The sequence below is a fragment of the Fundulus heteroclitus genome, chromosome 12, assembly GCF_011125445.2.
Source record: "Fundulus heteroclitus isolate FHET01 chromosome 12, MU-UCD_Fhet_4.1, whole genome shotgun sequence".
NCBI lineage: Eukaryota > Metazoa > Chordata > Actinopteri > Cyprinodontiformes > Fundulidae > Fundulus > Fundulus heteroclitus.
Genome location: NC_046372.1, coordinates 15517144 through 15535600, shown reverse-complemented (window position 1 = coordinate 15535600; position 18457 = coordinate 15517144). Strand labels below are relative to the sequence as shown.

At 39.4% G+C, this 18457-nt stretch overlaps 1 protein-coding gene across 1 annotated transcript; it reads left to right on the top strand.

The window, feature by feature from the left end:
• Positions 1 to 1362: 1362 nt before the first annotated feature.
• Positions 1363 to 18102, top strand: prlrb (prolactin receptor b). The gene is made up of 9 exons (XM_012878477.3): positions 1363 to 1496; positions 4763 to 4928; positions 7563 to 7695; positions 10203 to 10369; positions 14498 to 14664; positions 15130 to 15262; positions 15348 to 15444; positions 16486 to 16555; positions 16647 to 18102. Exons 2-9 carry the CDS (start codon positions 4868 to 4870, stop codon positions 17445 to 17447), a joined length of 1629 nt encoding a protein of 542 aa, XP_012733931.2. The 5' UTR covers positions 1363 to 1496; positions 4763 to 4867; the 3' UTR covers positions 17448 to 18102.
• Positions 18103 to 18457: the final 355 nt, after the last annotated feature.

Below are 18457 nucleotides of genomic sequence, written 5' to 3'. Positions count from 1 at the left end.
GATTCTGTTATATAAAAAGGAGCAGACAATCCTTTTTTTTCTCTACATTAAAACATTGGCATTATTATTTAGTCAAATGCTTTTAAAGTGAAGGTCATCTGATGTTTTGTATGTTTGCAGACAGAGCTGAGATGTGACTCAGCAGAGTAGACGTAAACGTTTCCACTCAATCCTTCTAGCATGTTAGTGGCAGGGTTGTCTTTGCTGGCATGGCTCTTGGGAAATCCAAGCCGCTTAACATATGCTGCTATAAAAGCAATGTTGTGTTGCATGTTGCAGCAATCAACCCCGATTATATTAACCTGACTATGTTACCACCAGTAATCTTACTGTAAGGGTATTTCGACGTACCAGAGTAATACCTACATAACATGACATGGTAAGATCTGTGCGTGCACCCGTATTGCCAAATAACCGCTTAGCGTGTCTCCTGCAAAACCACATTCCCGTGCAGATTCAAAGTTAAAACTGAACCACTAGAGTGCATGCGAATGTGACAATGTAATACTTTGAAGAGTAGCAAGAACAAGTTCTGCAGCAGATGGTCAGTTTCACACCTGAAGTCAACGTGACAGAGTCATAATGGAACATAATAGACTGAGAAAAAATATAGATACATATTTTCTGTTGACTTTATTAGTAGATACCGGTTATTCATTAAGATTAGCTCAAGCATAGCAAACTCTATTTTGATTTGCATGCAAATTAATTAAAGCCCTTGTGATAGTTCAGAATATTGACCTTTTTGCAAGTCAACTAAAAACAGTCTTTTTAATCTAGCATTTGTGCAAGATCCCAATAGTCCAAGGATATTCTTCACAAGACGTTTCATTTGGCTTTCGCCTGATTCCAGGAGTAAATTGTTGTTAATTATTTAATTCTGTTTATTCAAGTTGAATTATAAATCAGCATATTATAGGGGGGGGGGGGGGGGTAATAACTAGTAGTAATATCAGTCTTTACCTGGTGAGCTCTATTGTATATTATAAGGGTTCCTGTCTGGTTGCATTCCAAACAGACACGCAGGTAAAATTTACGCCTGTTGCTGCTGTGATGCGTTCAAAGCCGTCAGACTTTTTTGTTGGTTTATCGCGTCTGATATCGCGTCTTGGTTACTTGAAAATATATTATTTCTACATCATGTTTGTCCATAATTATTCTTTCTGACACGTCGAACATAAAACACGGGACAGAGACCACCGCACGAATGGTCAAAGCGCGTGTTTGGGGCTCCCTGGGAAACCTTGCGGAGTGACGCATCGCTCCGTGTTTTGCTATCTCTGTCGGCTCTCAGGTGGGCAGGTCATGCGGGAAACAGCCCCTCCTCTCCCGGTGAATCGCCTCTCCAGCTCCTCTTAAACTGTCATACCTGAGTCGTGTGGCGCAGAGGGGGTTGCCAGGTGTGAGGAGGTCTTCTGCTGCGATGTGACATCTCAAGCAAGGGTGGGATCTTAATGACAACAATTCAGCCACAGTTCTGCGTGGGTCCCGAAGTGGTGAGTCTTAAATATTTAAATGTGACACGGAAACTGCTTTTTAAATGTTTATGATGCGCAGAAACGCATCTCTTAAATGTTATATAAAAGGCTGCTTCTCATTGCCTTGGGATGTTTTTCTTTAGGAGTGGTGCGTGTGCGTGCGTGCGTGCGTGCGTGGGTAGGCTAAGCAACAGTTAATGTAATGTAGCACCTTGTAGTGACATGAATTACACGGCTTACCATGACTGAGTGTCCTGTAATTCTTTTGTGTTGCCCACGAATTGATAGTTTTGATTTGGGAGCGTGTCTCTCATAAGAAAAAAAACAAACAATACAAATACTTTAAAGGAAGCTGGGAGTATTATTATTTACCTCAAGCCATTTGCAGGGAGGTTAATAAATGGAGCAGCGGGGGAACACCGTCTCCTTGGTGACCGTTTTCTCCAACAATATATATATATATATATATATATATATATATATATATATATATATATATATATATATATATATATATATATATATATATATATATATATATATTTGTTTTTACATGTCCTTTTCAACATCAAATTTAATGGTTAATCTGTTCTGCCAGTTTAGACCTCCACTAAAAAAACAACAACAACCATTTATTATATTGTAAATCAGACCAAGTTGTTTCCCTGCCCCTAGCAAGCCTTATTATTTAACAGTTGTTGTTTTTTTTTTCTCTACCAAGCAGTCATTTTGGTCTGCACCCAGAGTTGGGAAATAATGAAATAAAGCCCCACGCAGGGCCCGCCTAACGCACCAGGAAGCGATCCTGTTGAAACTTGCCGGAGCAGGTGTACTTGCACGAAACTGAGTTTCTGCCACTGTGTTTGTGGAAGAGGGAAAAATAAATCGTCCAGTAAGGGACCCTCAAACTACACCCCCCCCCCCTCACCCCGCCACACACGCACACCATTTCACATCCCCTTTAAATTTATCCTCAGGAAGATACAAATTGCATTTTTCTAAGTTGTCAGTGTGCGAAGAACAAAAAGCTACTTTAGAGTCCTGAGTGTTCCCTTGAAGTCAGTAATTTTCCAGTAAGTGTAGAAACATGTGGCGCAAACAGCAGAGCAATTGCTCTAAGATGAATTCACAGCTCGGACTGTGGCATTTCAGACAACATGCACCATGTGTGTCGGTGTGTTTTTATCTGAACCTGCAGCATCTAATTAAACATGAACTCCTAGGCATGGGGAAGTACATAATGTCATCTCAAATGAATCTGGGTTCGCCATGACAAGCTTATCAAAAAAAAAAAAATACACACTGTGGCAATTACACCAAAAGCAAGTTTATGGTTGAATTGAACATAAAATTGCTCAAAGTTCTAGTAGATCTAGTTTTTACCTGGACTAAAAATACAACTGTTTAACCGTATCGCTGTATTTACACGTAGGCTTAAAATAAACGTGTACAGCCTGATCTACGCTGCTAGGGTGTTTGCTCTCTTACAGATTTGTTCTTTTTTTGCAACACTTTAATGTTTCAGATCATCAGACAAATGCCAGTACCACAAAAGATAACTGGTGGAAAAATAAATATTCAAATGAATAAGTGATGATTACATTTACTAAGTGGGAAAAAGAGATATCTGGACAATCTGGCTTCATGTGTGAAATTATTAATTAGCCGTGATTAAACGCAAATAAAGAGACATGGGAACGTCTCACAGTGACACAAAGGTGGAGACAAAAAAAAAGGACAGTCAAACTTGGTGGTCTGTGAAGGCGTTGCTGCCTCAGGACCTGGGTCACTCACAGTTTTAATGGAACCATGAATTCACAAGTTTGGGATTTTAACTTCATGCAGACTTCTACTAATATTTTGCTGCAGAACAGTGATTTCATGATGGCTCTTAAAAAGCAAAAAAAAAAAGCAAACCCCCCTCAATTTGTCTTTGTCTGATATTAAATTTTCTTTGATAATCAGAAAAAGTTAAAGGAGCTATAATTAATATTGACACCTTGTGGCTCAAAACGGTACAACAGCTTGCTAGTCACAACAATCTAGTATGCCGTTTTTAAACGGTCTGTTGCTGTTGTGAACTTTTACTTCCACAGGACAGGTATATGATGTTGTATTTTGTTTTAATTCTGGTCTTACTGGCTTCCATGTTAGCAGACTGCTGCTCTTTTGCCAAGATAAAATACGAAATGCAGCGCTCTTTTTTGAGAACCCTGGTAACTCTGATGAGATTGGCTCACACTTTGGACCAAAGTAGTTCTGGACCGTACTGCTAGGTTTCAAAGGAGAAAATTGTGACTAAGACAATTGTTTATAGGGAATGCTACTTCCATCCCAGGTGACAAATGAGAATGTTTTAGATTGCTTTTACAGTAAACATCCGACTTATAGCTCCTTTAAATGTGACACAACAGCAAAAAAAAGAGAAAATCTATAAGGGGTCAAATACTGTTTCACAGCACTGAAATCAAATGCCTGCCAACTGTAGTTTTAAAACATTAGCAAGGCTAGGTCCGCATCTTTGATGAAGGGGACCCGGGTTTATTTTCTAAAAAACTATGGCAAGTGTTGTTGTTTTTTTTGCTATCTTAAATTTTTCTCAACTGCTCAGTGGATTCTGGTTTATTCTCCCCTTTGCTATTGTTCTTGACTGGTGGCTTCTAACTCAAGACATTTTATACCAACCACACGTCAGTTCTCATACTCACCCCTCTTTTTGTCTTGATCTGGGGATTTAATCTGTCATATTTCAACGTTTTCAGGTGATTATGCACAATTAAATTAAACTGATAGGCTATGTTTAATGTACATGGACACAAATGTAAGCAGGAAGGGAAAACATGGTCAGTCATTGGTAAGAAATAAGAGTATCACCCAAAGGTTATCCTAATTGGTCCTTTCCCTGAATATGAGAAAAGTGTAGAAGCCCTCTTTCAGCCAGCTGACTGAGCAGTGCACAGCAGCATTATGCAAAGAAGCAGCACTTTCCTCCTCTGGTCACCCTGACACTTTCTTCCGCATCTCATTTAAAGTTCTTTAAACTATAGATGCAAAAAATATAACATGAAACTTCTGCTGCTTTGACACCAGAACTGTTTAAAACCTTACTACACCTTAAAATCAGGAAGCCTTAACTCTTTTACCATCTTTTTTTTCCCCCAAGCACACACTCCTCCATTAATCCAATCACATCACACCATCTGTAGTTTGAATATCATGTTTTCTTATGGTGTGTACATGTCGACGTAAATGTGATGTTTTCCCTCCATCTCTCTGTGTTTCAGGTGTAAACGAGACCCGCAGCCGAGCCGCGTGTTTACAGCACTTTATTGAGGACATTCTTCTGATTTCTCCTGGCTGAGTCAGTGTGTGTGACGGATTGTGCCAGGATGAGGACACGTTCCTGTCTGGTTGTGCTCTGTATGCTGTCTGCAGTCGGAGTTTGCAGCAGTGAGTAAAGCATTCCCAAATTATCGATTTTTTTATTGTACGAGAGCGTGCTGTTTAAAGGGAAGAGTTGTGATGGAAGTTGATGAAAGTGGCATTGTTGCTGTAATTCGGCTGAGCTCGTGCACCTTCATTCGGGCACGTAAACCTTAAAAATGCCTCTACGTTTAATTTTCATGTCAAGGCAAGTTGTTTATCTTAGGTCTGTGTTTTTGTTTTGGAGCTTTTTCTCGACTCTGAGGTATTTAACCTATATCGAATCGACTCAAAGGCAAAACGTTCTGGTTTTACTTTGCCATGAAACTGTCGCTCACAAGAAGGCAAAGCTAAAGTAAAAACAACAGGTTTTTGATTCTTCCTGTGATTAAATTAAATTACTGGAGCTCACAGCTTCTAGTAGTCGGGTTCACAGAAAGATGCAAAAAGAGGGACTGAATGTGGAAATCATTTTTTACACAATACAACATCACAAGAGGCTCGTGTTTAATTTTTATGGCGATTATTTTGGGTCTATCTTCAGATTATCTCAGAGTGGCTTTTGCACTTCCTCTCTCCCACAGAGGAAAATGGAGCTGTGTTGTGACATTTTATCAATCATCCCTCTTTTCGCTTATCTTTCCATTTCTCTCTGGCTCACAAATCTCTTTAGAGCGGGTCTTCCTTAAGCCTTCAAACAAACACTCTGGCCGACATGCTTCTTACATACAGGGCGTGTACGGAGTCTGGGAAGGTGTTGGAAAAATTCATAAGGCCTCAGGAAACGCGTGTTTCTGGACATTGCACCTCCTGAAAAGTCAAAAACCTGGAGTTCAAATAAAACCTGAAAATATGTTAAAGGGCTGAAAATCAAACACGTATAATCATCTTTATTTGTCATTGCAACAAATATTCCATTATAATCCATCCTCTGCGTTTAATCCATCCATCCCTTGGGGAGCAGCGGGCACCCAGGAGGCATTCTAGGGCTAAGTGGCAGTCTGCGGGATTCAAACCCAGAACCTTTCAGCCTCCTCAGGACACAAGCGCCCTGCTCTCTAGCCATTAGGCCACCTCTCCTTCCTTTTATACTCAGTTATAGCCGGACGAAATCAGGGGTTTGTTTTGTTGTGAGGTAATTACTTAAAAAGAGTTAAAAAGTAGTGTTCAATTGTTTACTTTATGTTTTAACAAGGTGCAACTATGGTAAAAATGCAGTGTAAAATTAGTTTTATTTAAATGTATTCTATTTCAGTTCATTGTGTTTCCTTATTTCTATTATTAGTTTTTCAAACAAACATTTCATGTCATTGTTGATGTTTTTTTTTTTATTTGTTTTATTTTTACTTTCAGAGTGAAATTTTACATTTGTTTGTTTTGCTTTGTCGCTTCTTGCATAGTCTATTGAAGGAATCGGCTTTAGGACAGGGGCTGTACAGTGGCGCAGTGGGTAGCGCTGTTGCCTTGCAGCAAGAAGGTCCTGGGTTCGAGTACACCCCTGGGTCTTTCTGCATGGAGTTTGCATGTTCTCCCTGTGTATGCGTGGGTTCTCTCCGGGTACTTTCTTTTCTCAGCAGTGTAGCTGGCTACCCTGAGGATAGAAACCGTGTCGGCTCGTTTGGGCCTTCGGCGCTCTGTAGCCGACCTGAGGATAAAAGCCTGAATGGCCTGTGACCGGGGTGGGTTGTGTCGACAGCTCTGTCCGCTGCCCTTTTACTGGCCCTGGACCTGTACAGGTGTACACACCAGGTTATCTGGGGAAAAAAATAATTTTGTACATTAATTGTGTAGTTAATATTTTTTTTGGTTATTTTTCGGTTGAGCCAGGTTAAAGAACAATTAAAGTCCCCAGAAAGATGTATGCTCTGTTTGTTGTAGTAGCAATCTATGAATACTCCATCAGAACTATTCTGATTATCTGAAAAATAAACGTTTTTGTCTGCATAAAGACTATATTATTTAAGTTAAGCTTAGTTTATTTTACTTTATGTGGTGGCACATTTTTGTTCTGTTTTGTCATAATTAGTTTTGTTCTTCTTTTTATGTTTTGTTCGGCTTTTTATAGCATCTTTGTTTTGTTTTGTTTTTACATCTTACTATTATATTTGGGTTTGACTACTGCCAAACCAGAATACAGTTCTTGGGACACGACTCTTCTGCAAATCCTAAGATTTAATTCAGAACCTCCTTTTATTTTCAGAATGAGTTTAAAACAGCAAGTTTTTGCACACAAACAAGGAATTTGCCTTGCTAACCACTTTTTGCTCTCAATTATTTCATTCTAAGTGTAAATATCTAACAAGGGGTAAAAAAAAAGGCAAAACTAGTCTTAAAATAACTTCATTGTTTCACTATTATTGAGCTGAACTGTGTGCCGTATAAAGAAAATGGATTATTTTTTTGTGTGTACTATATATTGGAAAATCAAGGCCTTAGGAAGCAGGTGGCACTGCTGAAAATGTGCTAAAAGCTCTAAACACAGATAAACTAACTCTGAATGAAACAGTTTACGAACATATACAACACATACAACTATGTAATAACACATACATAGTTGTATGTGTTATTCGATCTTATACAGGGTTGCCTTAGTATTACATAATACTGGTGCCCAGGAGGGTAATTTGCATTAAGAGTCTGTTTGTCATTTTTGTTGCCCAGGTACGTCTGCACCAGGGGTGCCGTATATACGTGACTGCAGGTCCCCAGAGAAGGAGACATTTTCCTGCTGGTGGGAGCCAGGCTACGACGGAGGGCTGCCAACCCAATACCGCCTCTACTACCAGAAAGAAAAGTCAGTTTATCTCGCACCTATAGCCTTTAAACTTTTCTGTCTTGATTAGGCATGTAGATAAACGATGGGAAAACGGGGGAGTGAGATATGACCAAGTTCCTCAGCTGGGGTTTATAATTGCTGTATTTCTTGTTTGTTTTAGCCGCAAGGCCACCAGATGGCCCATAGAGTTCCTGATAAGTTTATCAGCCGCCCTGATGAGAGTAAAACCCATTTTTAGTTGTAATTTGCTCCGTAGACCTAGACACCCTGATGGAAAACTACTGAGTTGTTGTGTGGGTAAGAATGGGAACACTTTTCTTTGATGAAGGAGTCGACGTCCTCAGCTCAAACCATCGACTCCCACATGTGAGCTTCAGCCTAGAGCTTAACGTCAGTAAATAAAGTTTAAGGCTGGCTGACACGTTTTCTGGAGTTCTAAATCAAACCTTCTTTGCAACAGGTTTGTTGAACAGATTTCTTTTGTGTTTAGAGGAGGGGTGTCCAAACTTTCTGATCCATGGGCAGGAATTGTCAAGTCAAAAATTCGCAAGGGCGAAAATATGTTGTGAATATGTTGTGAATTTTGTTCACCTGCTCTGCAAAACGTGATCATTTATAATTCATAATTAAACCAATTAGTTGGATTTTCTGTTGGAAAGGGATGCATATATCATTGTAGATCCAGAAGTTAAAAATAGGTTTAGCTCAGTTGCTTTCCTAAAAGATGGTCACCCAGTTTGTGGTCCGCGCTTCAGACACACCTGGTTTAGAGCTTTTAAAAGAAACGTGTCTTGGTTTTATGCCTCAATTTCATCTGCCGATTAATATCACAATGCCTGCATTGAGAAAGTTTAACACATATTCAAAACTTTCATGAGGTTCGTAGTTTTTTTCTGGACTTTTGCTTTTGTCTTTAATTTCTCGTATCATATTCTGAAATGGGCTTTTAAATGCGGAAAAACCACAAAGTGGGGGCCGAAGACAGAGTCCATTGTTTTTATTCAGTATCTGATATTCTTAAGGCTTTCCTCTCTGGTTCTTTGCACTTTGATTTGTCACCCTTTTTATTTTTCCATGCTGTTTGCATTGGCTCATATATACATGCTGTATATCACCTTTTTTAATGTGCCTGCAGATTTTTATTGTCATTTCGATAAGAAGTGTCCTGGCGACAAGTCAAGAGTAAAATTTCATGAAAATCCATGCGCCTCTTTTAACTCAGTTTTTCTTTGGGATTGAGAAAGTATTTTTGAATTCAGTTCGATGGAATTAGACCCATTTCCCCATTTAGATAAGCTATTTCTTTCAGAAATAAAAATAGAAAGAATTGTTTTTTCTTTTTTAGTTTTTATCATTTGTTCAGTTTGATCAAAAGGGAACATTGTGGTTTATAAAGTCAGAATGCTCAGTTGTTCTTGTAGTTTTTTAATTTCTCAAACAAACCATTTGTGGATTGTTTGGAGGATATTAAACTTGGGCTGGCCATAAACTTCTTGAATTTGATGAAAATGACAATGTCGCCCCTATGGCACCCCTAACAGTATATTTTAAAGCATATGTTATCAAATTGGATATAGACAATGATTTTATATCGTATTTTCCACATTTATTCATGTAGATTTATATTAAATTTCTACTTCTAACTGGGTCTCATACACCTAAACACATCTCCTGTGTTCTGGCTTTATTTGAATGGCTGCCTGGTTATTGTTGGGCACATTTAAGATTCTTGTTTTTGTTTTTAAAAGTTTAAATCCCACCGCAACGTGCCACGCTGTGCTTGTGCAGGCGCAGAGGTCTAGGACAGGGTCAGCAGCCACGTGTGACTCTTCAGGCTCTTCACGGTGGATCCACTTATCGTTGGTCAAAAATGTTAAAGAGCTGAGAATTGTTTTAAGTATGAAGGTAAAAAGAGGGCTAGTTCTAACTAAAACCTGATAAACTAGCTTTTCTCAAAGCGCCACGTGTGTTTTAAGGCTCTAGACACAAATTGTATTTATTCAGATGGACGGCAACAATTGAAACCCTGAAAACCCATTTATAGTCCTTAGAGACTTAGTTTGACTTTTTTGTTTTAATTTTGTTTTAATTAGCTTTATTGTTGTTGTTTTTTTTGTTTTGTTAGATCAGTCACATTTTAAATATGCTAATATACCTTTTTAATATGCAGTGATGTGCAGCACTGGTTCCTTTAAAATGCTTTATAACTAATGTTAGTATGGTATAGCAAAAGAATGAGCACCTTATATATTTTTTCAGGGATTGGTTATACAGACTAAAATATTTTAGATTGGTACATGTAGTAGACTTGTGTTCAATCTCTTTTATTGGCTTCATTGATTAGATGCTTTTGCAAGTTGTTGTTTTTTTAAACTACATTGTAATAATGGATATAATCTATGACTCACCTGTAGATTGGAAACAAAAAGTTTCCTAGAAGTCTTTACCGTTCGTTGCACAACGTTGCTCTACGGTGCCAACTTTCTCCTCCTGCTCATTAAAGGTCTTGTTTTGCCTGTTTACAGGGAGAGTTTTAAAGAATGTCCAGACTACGTCTCCGCAGGAGAAAACTCCTGTTACTTCAACAAGATTCACACCTCCTTCTGGGTCGAGTACACCCTGAGAGTGGAAGCCACAAACGCCTTTGGGAACTCCTCGTCAGTGTTCGAAATACCTGACGTGATGACATACGGTAAGCTGGAACTGCCTAAAAACAAGTCGCTAAAAACGAAAAATGGATTAGGAAACAGATTTTAAAAAGAAACTGTAAATATGCCTTGTTGACGCATATTCTTCAGGCGTACATAGGTTTTCAGCGCTCAAAGTGTCAGTGGAAATGTTTTTTGTTTCAATTAGGGCTGTACGATTTTGCCAAAAATTGAAATTGCGATATACTTCAAACATAATTGTGATTTAATTTAGACTTTTCTCTACATTAACCACAAGCAACACAAATAGCCTCGAGATAGAGATGTTTGTAGACAAGGACAATTTAAAACGAGACATTTTTATTTTATTATTCAGAATATTATCATTCAAGAGAACAGCTTTTAATTGAGCAACCAACAAACAAGTCTATATTAAACAGTTTGACTGCTGTGGAGAGATTCCTGAAAGTTTCTGGTAAAAAAGTATGATTATATAGGCTCTAAAACAAATAATAAAATTAGATTATCTCACTGCTGCGACTCTCTTCCATGTCAAGGTAAACTCACTTTAAACATATTATAGACACCTAAAGGACGTGTCTTATCCACTCTGCGATTTGTAAATTATGTTTTTAAAAATGGTGATAATGTTGTTAATGCGAATGATTACGCAGCCCTAGTTTTAATTTATTTTTAAAAATGGCATTATAATAGCATAACAAAAACCTATCTTATTTAAGCTCCTGCACTAAAATGGACATCGTCTTCAGCATGGACAAAAAAATATATATTTTTACTGAAGATCTTTGTTGAAGAGTTCAGGTGAGGCGTTCAAACTTAGAAACACTTGACCATCTGTCAAGCATGGTGGTGGCACCATCATGGTGTGGGGCTGCCAGTAATGCTGGTTTAGTCATTGCACAAAGTTTATAAAGTAATAATGGAGAAAACCTCAACACAACAGCTATGTTTTTACAGAAACACCCATTTTTCTGTCTACAGGAGGTGTTTGCTTTCTCTACAACCTGTTAACGGATTTTCTTAACCAAATGATTTTTTTGACAGTTGATATAAAATACAAATTTGTTCATCCAGTAAGTTTGGGAGGGAAAAAACATAATTAAAAAACAAAATAACAAATACTCACGTCCATAATGAGTGTATGTAAACTTCTGAAAGCACCATAGATTCTGGTGTTTAAATTACATTAAATGAGTGGAACCGTAGAGGCTAAGAAACTCATACCAAAAGTGCTGAACTGCTGTTGCTATCTAAGATGTCATTCATTTGGCATAGAAAAAAACATCTGAACAGCTTAAAAAACAAATTTATATTAAAGTAAAATGCATTTATATAGTACACCTAAAAAAGTAATTCATCACATCTAGGCCAAATAACAAGATAATGACTTTTGTCTTAAACCACAAACATCCATGCATTTGTGTCTGTTGTGTCCTAATTTTATTACAATATTATTTAGTGTTTTAAATTTCACTAGGAGCGGGCAGATGCATTGCATAAAATCTTAAAGCTATCACCCAGGCCTTCATTGTCTCGAAATGTACTTAAACTTTATTTAACCTAGACAGATTAACGTTTCTTATTTGCAACTCCTGCAAAAGTCCTCTTGAGGGAAATTGGGATAAGGAGCTGTAACAACAAACATGAGCTGCATAACAACAAGCAAAGCATACACACTTAGTAATGACTAAATAAGGAACATATACAAGCAGTCAGCCATAATAACCAAAAACGTTGGCAGCAAAGAAAGAAAATGGGCTAGCCGTCTGAATAACAGCATCTGTTCAATAAGCTTTCCACGACATGAGTTTTAAATTCCACCTTGCAGATAAAATAATCCAGTTTAGGGGCTTTTGTTATTCATTCAGGTCTTTGGTTGCTGCAGACTGAAGTGATGAAAAGCCTGTTGCACAGTATGAATTTGGGACTGTCAACATGATCAAGTTTGCAAAGCGATTGTTGTTTGCAGAAGATTTGGGTGTGCGACAACTGGCTAAGGTGGGTGGGGGGGGACAGAGTAAGAAGAGTTTTGCTTAATATTATGAGCCAACTAATTTTGTGATGAGTATGTCATAATGGCAAATAGAGGGAGGAATATAGAGCGAGCTCTTGCATGCTGTTCTGTAAATTATTTTCCGCACCATACCTCTAATTTTGAAAGGAGAAAAACTTGACGAGGACATTTCCGATTGTTTTATAGGGAACGTTACTTCCATCCTGGGTGACTAATGAGAATTATTTAGGTTAATTTTACAGTAAAATTTTTTACTTGTTTGCTCCTTTAAAACGCAAAATAAATAAATGACTTAATATAGTTTTAAAAGCAGAAAGGTTAATTAAAATTTCTCTGCTCTTTTATATTTACAGAATGGGTATAGAAGGGGAAAGCATGTTCTTATTATATAAGCATTATAAATGAGCATTCTGTTGGCCAAGTATTGGAAAAAATTATCTATTTCTTACCTAATAAGAAAATCATATACAAAATACTGAAATGCAGGGGAAAATACAGTGAGGTAATGTCCAAGTTTGTTTGCTAAAAATTAATTGTTACGATTATTTCCTAGCATACAATACTATTACCGTCTTTTAATTATTGTCTTTTTGGCTTTGCCGTGTCTATAAACATAACCTTACGTTAAATTCATAGATTTCTTTTTGATACAGATGTCCTGAGTTAAAATGTCAGTCCAGGAGTCAAACACTGTTGACCTCCACTCCATGTTTGTGTGGGAAGAAATCAACACAGCGGAGAATTATCTTTATATAGCGAGCTAATGATTGGCTTGGTTTTATTGGCTGGCCTTCCGTCTAGAGCTCGGGGAGGAATGGAAAAGTACTGAGAGACGAGCGGGAGGCAACAAAGAAAACTTGAACAGAATGAGGCAGAACAGGTTCAAGCCCTCTCTACATGTTGTGTACGATCACAGATCAAATTTCACGGCCCTTGTTTGGTTATGAAGGCGGCTACGCGTTTCACTTCTGTCCCATGAGCGCAAACAGCACGTCTGTACAATTACAATCTTCTCTCCCACATGCAATCCGTGTGCCAACACGTTTAGGCTAAATCCATGAATTAAAAAGGATTGGAATTAAACATTATGGGCTTTTGATGATCTGATTGGACAATCGTTGTGAAAGTGCATAGAAATTCTTCACACTTTGTCGGGTAATAATCACAAACGTCAGTTAACATTGTTTGGGTTTTATATAGCATAACTCTGAAGTTGAAGAAAAACTATATTTGACTTTTAGCTATTTGCTTACAGATAAAACATAAATCTGAAATGTAGGGCTTGGATATGTATTAACCCCGTTTACTCTGACACCCTTAAACTAATTCCTGTGCGCTCCGCGCGTAAAAAGAACCCATCTGTGTGTAATTTATGCTCAGTATAAATCACGCTGTTTGGTGAAGCTCTCAGAGGATTTTAGGGAACGTTAGCAGACAAACAGCATGAAGACCAAGGAACACAGCATGGATAAAGTTTAGGAGACGTCTAAAGCAGTGTTGGTTTACAAAAAAGTAACTCTCCATCATCTAAAAAAGGAAAGTGTAAAGTCTTGGCTATATTACTAAGTAATAATAAAAATAAATACTTTTTGGGCTTTAACAAAGAGCCAAATGTGGAGCTCTCCTATTTAAATTAGGGAAGTGGCCGAACTGACGAAACAGCCTTATGGCGCGTCTGCCTCTGTAGGCTTGCAGATCTGTACATGTGGCAATTCAGCTCGCAATTTCTAAATAATAATCCCGTCTTGTCACAGTACTGGAAGAGTGTCATGCTATTTATGTGTAATTTGTGCGTTTTGTTCTGGTTGAGACACTTCCTACTGCTCAGCTCTAGGTTGATGCACAGATTGCTGTGCCAATATTAGTCCTTCCTTCTACCCCCCCCTTCCTTCCTATAGTGCATTGATGCCTGAAAATACAAGCATAGGGATTTTGATCAATATTTGTTATTTTAGCTTTTGTTATAACTTACATTGACTGAGTGAGCTCATCCAAATCTGTTTAGTCTGAGATTTACTTTGATAATGGACAGAGAGAGAAATACAGAGACGTTTCCCCAACCAGCTATTTTAAAACAGAGCCTCAAACGATGCAGTTATTGACCTCGCTTCCTTTTTTTCCTTTCTTTGCCTTGCAGTGAAGCCCGACCCTCCCGTAAATGTCACAGTGCTGGTGAACAGCACCGGTCCCACTCCATATCTGCAAATAAAATGGAGGCCCCCTCCAAACGTCGACACCAAATCCGGCTGGGCCACCATAAAGTTTGAGCTGCGGCATAAGAGAAACGACAGCGACAACTGGGAGGTGAGCGTCTGCCTCCAAAACTGGGCCGGTTAGAGCTGAAGACGGCTCAGAGCGTTTCTTAGTTCGCCGGAAACAATGGCCCTCAAGGTGAAGGTCGACCATCTGTCTCATAATCATTTACAGACAAAGCGGTCTCTGGGTTTAACTAAAGCAACCCCAGCAGGTCATAATCAAATATTGTTGAACCTTTTTTTTTTTTCTTAAGTCAGCTGAGGAGGAAGTTGTTCTGTAGGTGTCTTACCTTCAGCTGCAGAACCTTTATTTTTGCACAATGACTAACCTATGCACTATCAAATCAGCGTTTGAACGGACTGCAGTTGAAGTCGGTAAACACTGAAAGATCAGTAACAGTGCGGTTTAGTCCATTCGAATCCATCGTGCCCTTGGACTTGCTGTTTTAAAATGATCTTTAAAAAATGTAAAATGAAATAACTGATTGTATGTTTTTCTGTTTTTCAACTGTAGACATTCAACTTAGATTCACGTGAATATTTAAACCTGTACAACATCGAGCCGGGGGCTCTGTACATGATTCAGGTGCGCTGTATGCTAGACGGCGGGAGCTGGAGCGACTGGACCAAAACCACATTTGCTAAAAGTAAGCCTTTAAAAACTGTCCCTCTCGGCCTATTGAAAGTAAAAATGTGACTTAAAAAAAAAAAAAAAATCTTTTCTCTATTTAGTGCCTGATATTGAGAAACCCCTTTGGATTCTGGTCTTTGCTTTCTGTTTGATCCCTTTGTTGGCAACGATATGCATCTTGGCACTGAAGAGGGAAATGTAAGTATCAGATCAATTCTGTTACCAAAAAAAAATAAAAAATGTTTGCCTTACCTCGTGTGTATGAAATCATTTCCGCACGGCTATTGTTTATCAAACAAAGATGGCGATCAAATAGAAAAGCTGCATGTGGACCAACTAAAGTCCACCTCAAGGTTCAGCAGCTGCTGGGACCACCTTTGGTTGCAACAACTTGAAGAATTAAAAGAGTTTTTCTCCACCGTAGTGTTTCAGCTCAATGAGATTTTCCCGTGCACAGCTCTCTCGACGTCCCCGCAGCAAACTTTGCCACACATTCATGGTTCTTGGATTCTTTGGGTTTGTTCTTTTGGGCCATGTCTGGTAGTTTTACACTTTCATCACTGGGCTTGACGATTGATTGAGAGGCGTTGGTGTCTTGTAACTGGTTTTCTCGTGTCCAAGGAGCCTCAGGGGCTCGTATAGATTAAACTTAGCAAACTCAATGTGTCACCTTGTTTTTCTACTTCTTTTCCTGCCAACCCTTCCAAACCAGCCCTTGATACCCCATCTTTGGTTCTTGTTCTTGTGCCTTGCCATTAACTTTCTGGAGTCTCTGGGGTCAGCGATGTACCTCTCGGCTCTCTGAGCGTTGCGCGGACTGACCGTGGGGATAATTTGCTGGTGTGTCCACTTCTGGGAAGATTGGCTACTCTCATGTTTGTCGCTTGTGAATATTCTTTCTCCCTGTAGCATGATATGCTTTCCATTGCCTTATAACCGCCACCCAGAAGGATGGGTAGCAACAATTCCCTTCCTAAAGGTCATTGCTGATGTGTTAACACAAAGCTCCATGCTTCAGGCCAGAAAAGGCCCTCCTGCCTTCATGCAGACTTATAATGACTTTTTACGTTTAGGAACAAGTCTATTTAAACTTTGCCATTTGGGTCCATCTTTGTTCAATAAATAATACATATCTTGACCCCTTTTATGTGTGTTGGCACAATTAAATTAAGCTTAAAATAAACTTCAATTTCTATTAATATTGCAATTTTGTCTAACAATTTTTTTATTGGTACTCAGGCTGAAGCAGTGGGTTCTGCCTCCTGTTCCTGGGCCAAAGATAAGAGGAGTTGATGTTCAGCTTCTTAAGGTAACCCAGCATTTTAGTTGTTTTACCAGTACAACCTAAACACAAAAGTTTATTAGGTCATGTTATTAATGTACTATTTTAACTCATCTAGAGTGGCCGAACAGAAGACTTTGCGGTTGCTCTCATCGGCAACGTGAACTTTCCAATGAAGATGGTACCGGTGGACCAGGTGGAGGAGTACCTGCTGGTGTCCGACAGCAAAGAATGGCTTCTGGCCGATCCATACACGTCTGAAAAAAAGAAGGACCCCATGGTTATTTCCGCTGGCTTACACTTGGAGTCGGAAATCCAACGCGGGAAGTCGAGCCCGGGCCAGAATGCCTGGGATAAGGCTGGGGACAGGAAGGATGAGGAGGAGCGCTTTGAAAGCAACGTTTCCCAGTCAGAGAGAAACCTGTTAAACATGGAGCCGATGGAGAAACCGGGATATCCCAGCGTGGATCAAGCAGCCTTCACGAACGCCACCCAGCCCCTCGCACACTCCAGCTACGTGGATATTCAGCAGCCGGAGAACTCCTGGGAGGCCGGTCCCACGCCGACCGACTACAGCAGGGTGAACGAGGTGAACGGCGAGGCCATCCTCATCCTCAACAGCAAAAACGTCTCCGACGGGTCAGACGTTCAGCGGCAGGAGGGGAACGGGGAGGTGAGCGCGCCAGACGACTACAGCAGGGTGAAAGAGGTGAACAGCGACGTGGTTTTCCTGCAGAAACATGAATCCGTTGACTCCTGCGGTAAGAGAAAGGAAGACCGCTGCACGGGGTGGACCAGTCAGAAACCGGCGATGCCTCTTGAGCTCGAGCGCAGCAAAGGACCGTGCTCGGAAATGATCGGAAACGGATACGTAGATTCCGCTCCGGCTTTTACCGTTCAGTTACCTGTGCAGGTGTGACAGTCGGGTCCGTCGTGATTTACCGTTGAGTCACAGGACAGATGACGCAACGAGCTCGTGTTGTTGCTTTCAGCAACAAATGGGACAATGTTGGACTGGACGGACTTATTTATGGGATGCACCAGCTGCTCCCCAGAGTGGACTTTATTTATCAACCATAACTGAAGAAGAAATCAAATTCCTTTGACAGCCCTCCGGCTTTTCAAGTTTTCACTTTTGTGCTGAAAGTGGTTCAGCTCGGCGTCTGTTAAGTGGATTTTTTTTTTTTTTTTTAGAAATATTCTTTCATTTCTTTTTGTGGATGACATTTTTCCGGTAGTGTGACATTTACCGGTGGATTGTTACTCAGTTTCCATTCACAATTTCAGACTCGTGCAACAACCCTCCTTCCACCCTCAGCTGCTCCTAAATGTGGTTCTTTGGATTTGCTGTCTAGTACAACAGCTATGCATCAAGCAAAAGCTTTTAACAAAGCGAGGAGAGCCAGTGCAGCCGCACAAAGATATGCAAATGGACTCCTAACGTTCTTTCAAACACTCTTAGTAACCAACAGAAATGTCAGACTGCAAGAATACGTGTTAATCTAATTTAATCAAAAACGAAATCAAGTCAGAGGACGGATCTTCACCACCGCAAAAAAAAAAAAAAAAAAAAAGAAGAGCTGAACGTTTTAAACATTGTCAGTCGTTTTGTCTGTCTGTAAATCCTGCGTGGGTCGGGTTTATCCGAGAAGTGTGCGCCTGATAAACCTGATTGTCTGGTTTTTTTGTTTTCAGGCTCCATAGAGTCTTCACCAGAGTATCAACAGCGTTAACGTGTTTATTGTGATGACAAAATCTAATGTGAGAACACGCTGAGCTTTTTTTTTTTTTTTCTTCCCACTGGATGGGACTTTTATTTAATTCAAATCGCAAATAAAAAGTTATTCTCACAAACGATGTTGTCCGATCCAAAGAGACAGTTTATTTCTGCACGAGAAAATGCTACTGATTCACTATGTCCTAAGCAAG

Coding starts and splice junctions, on each gene's coding strand:
- prlrb (XM_012878477.3), top strand. CDS start 4,868: ATGAGGACACGTTCCTGTCTGGTTGTGCTCTGTATGCTGTCTGCAGTC. Junction 7,696..10,202: donor CTCTACTACCAGAAAGAAAA/GTCAGTTTATCT, acceptor GCCTGTTTACAG/GGAGAGTTTTAAAGAATGTC. Junction 10,370..14,497: donor ACCTGACGTGATGACATACG/GTAAGCTGGAAC, acceptor TTTGCCTTGCAG/TGAAGCCCGACCCTCCCGTA.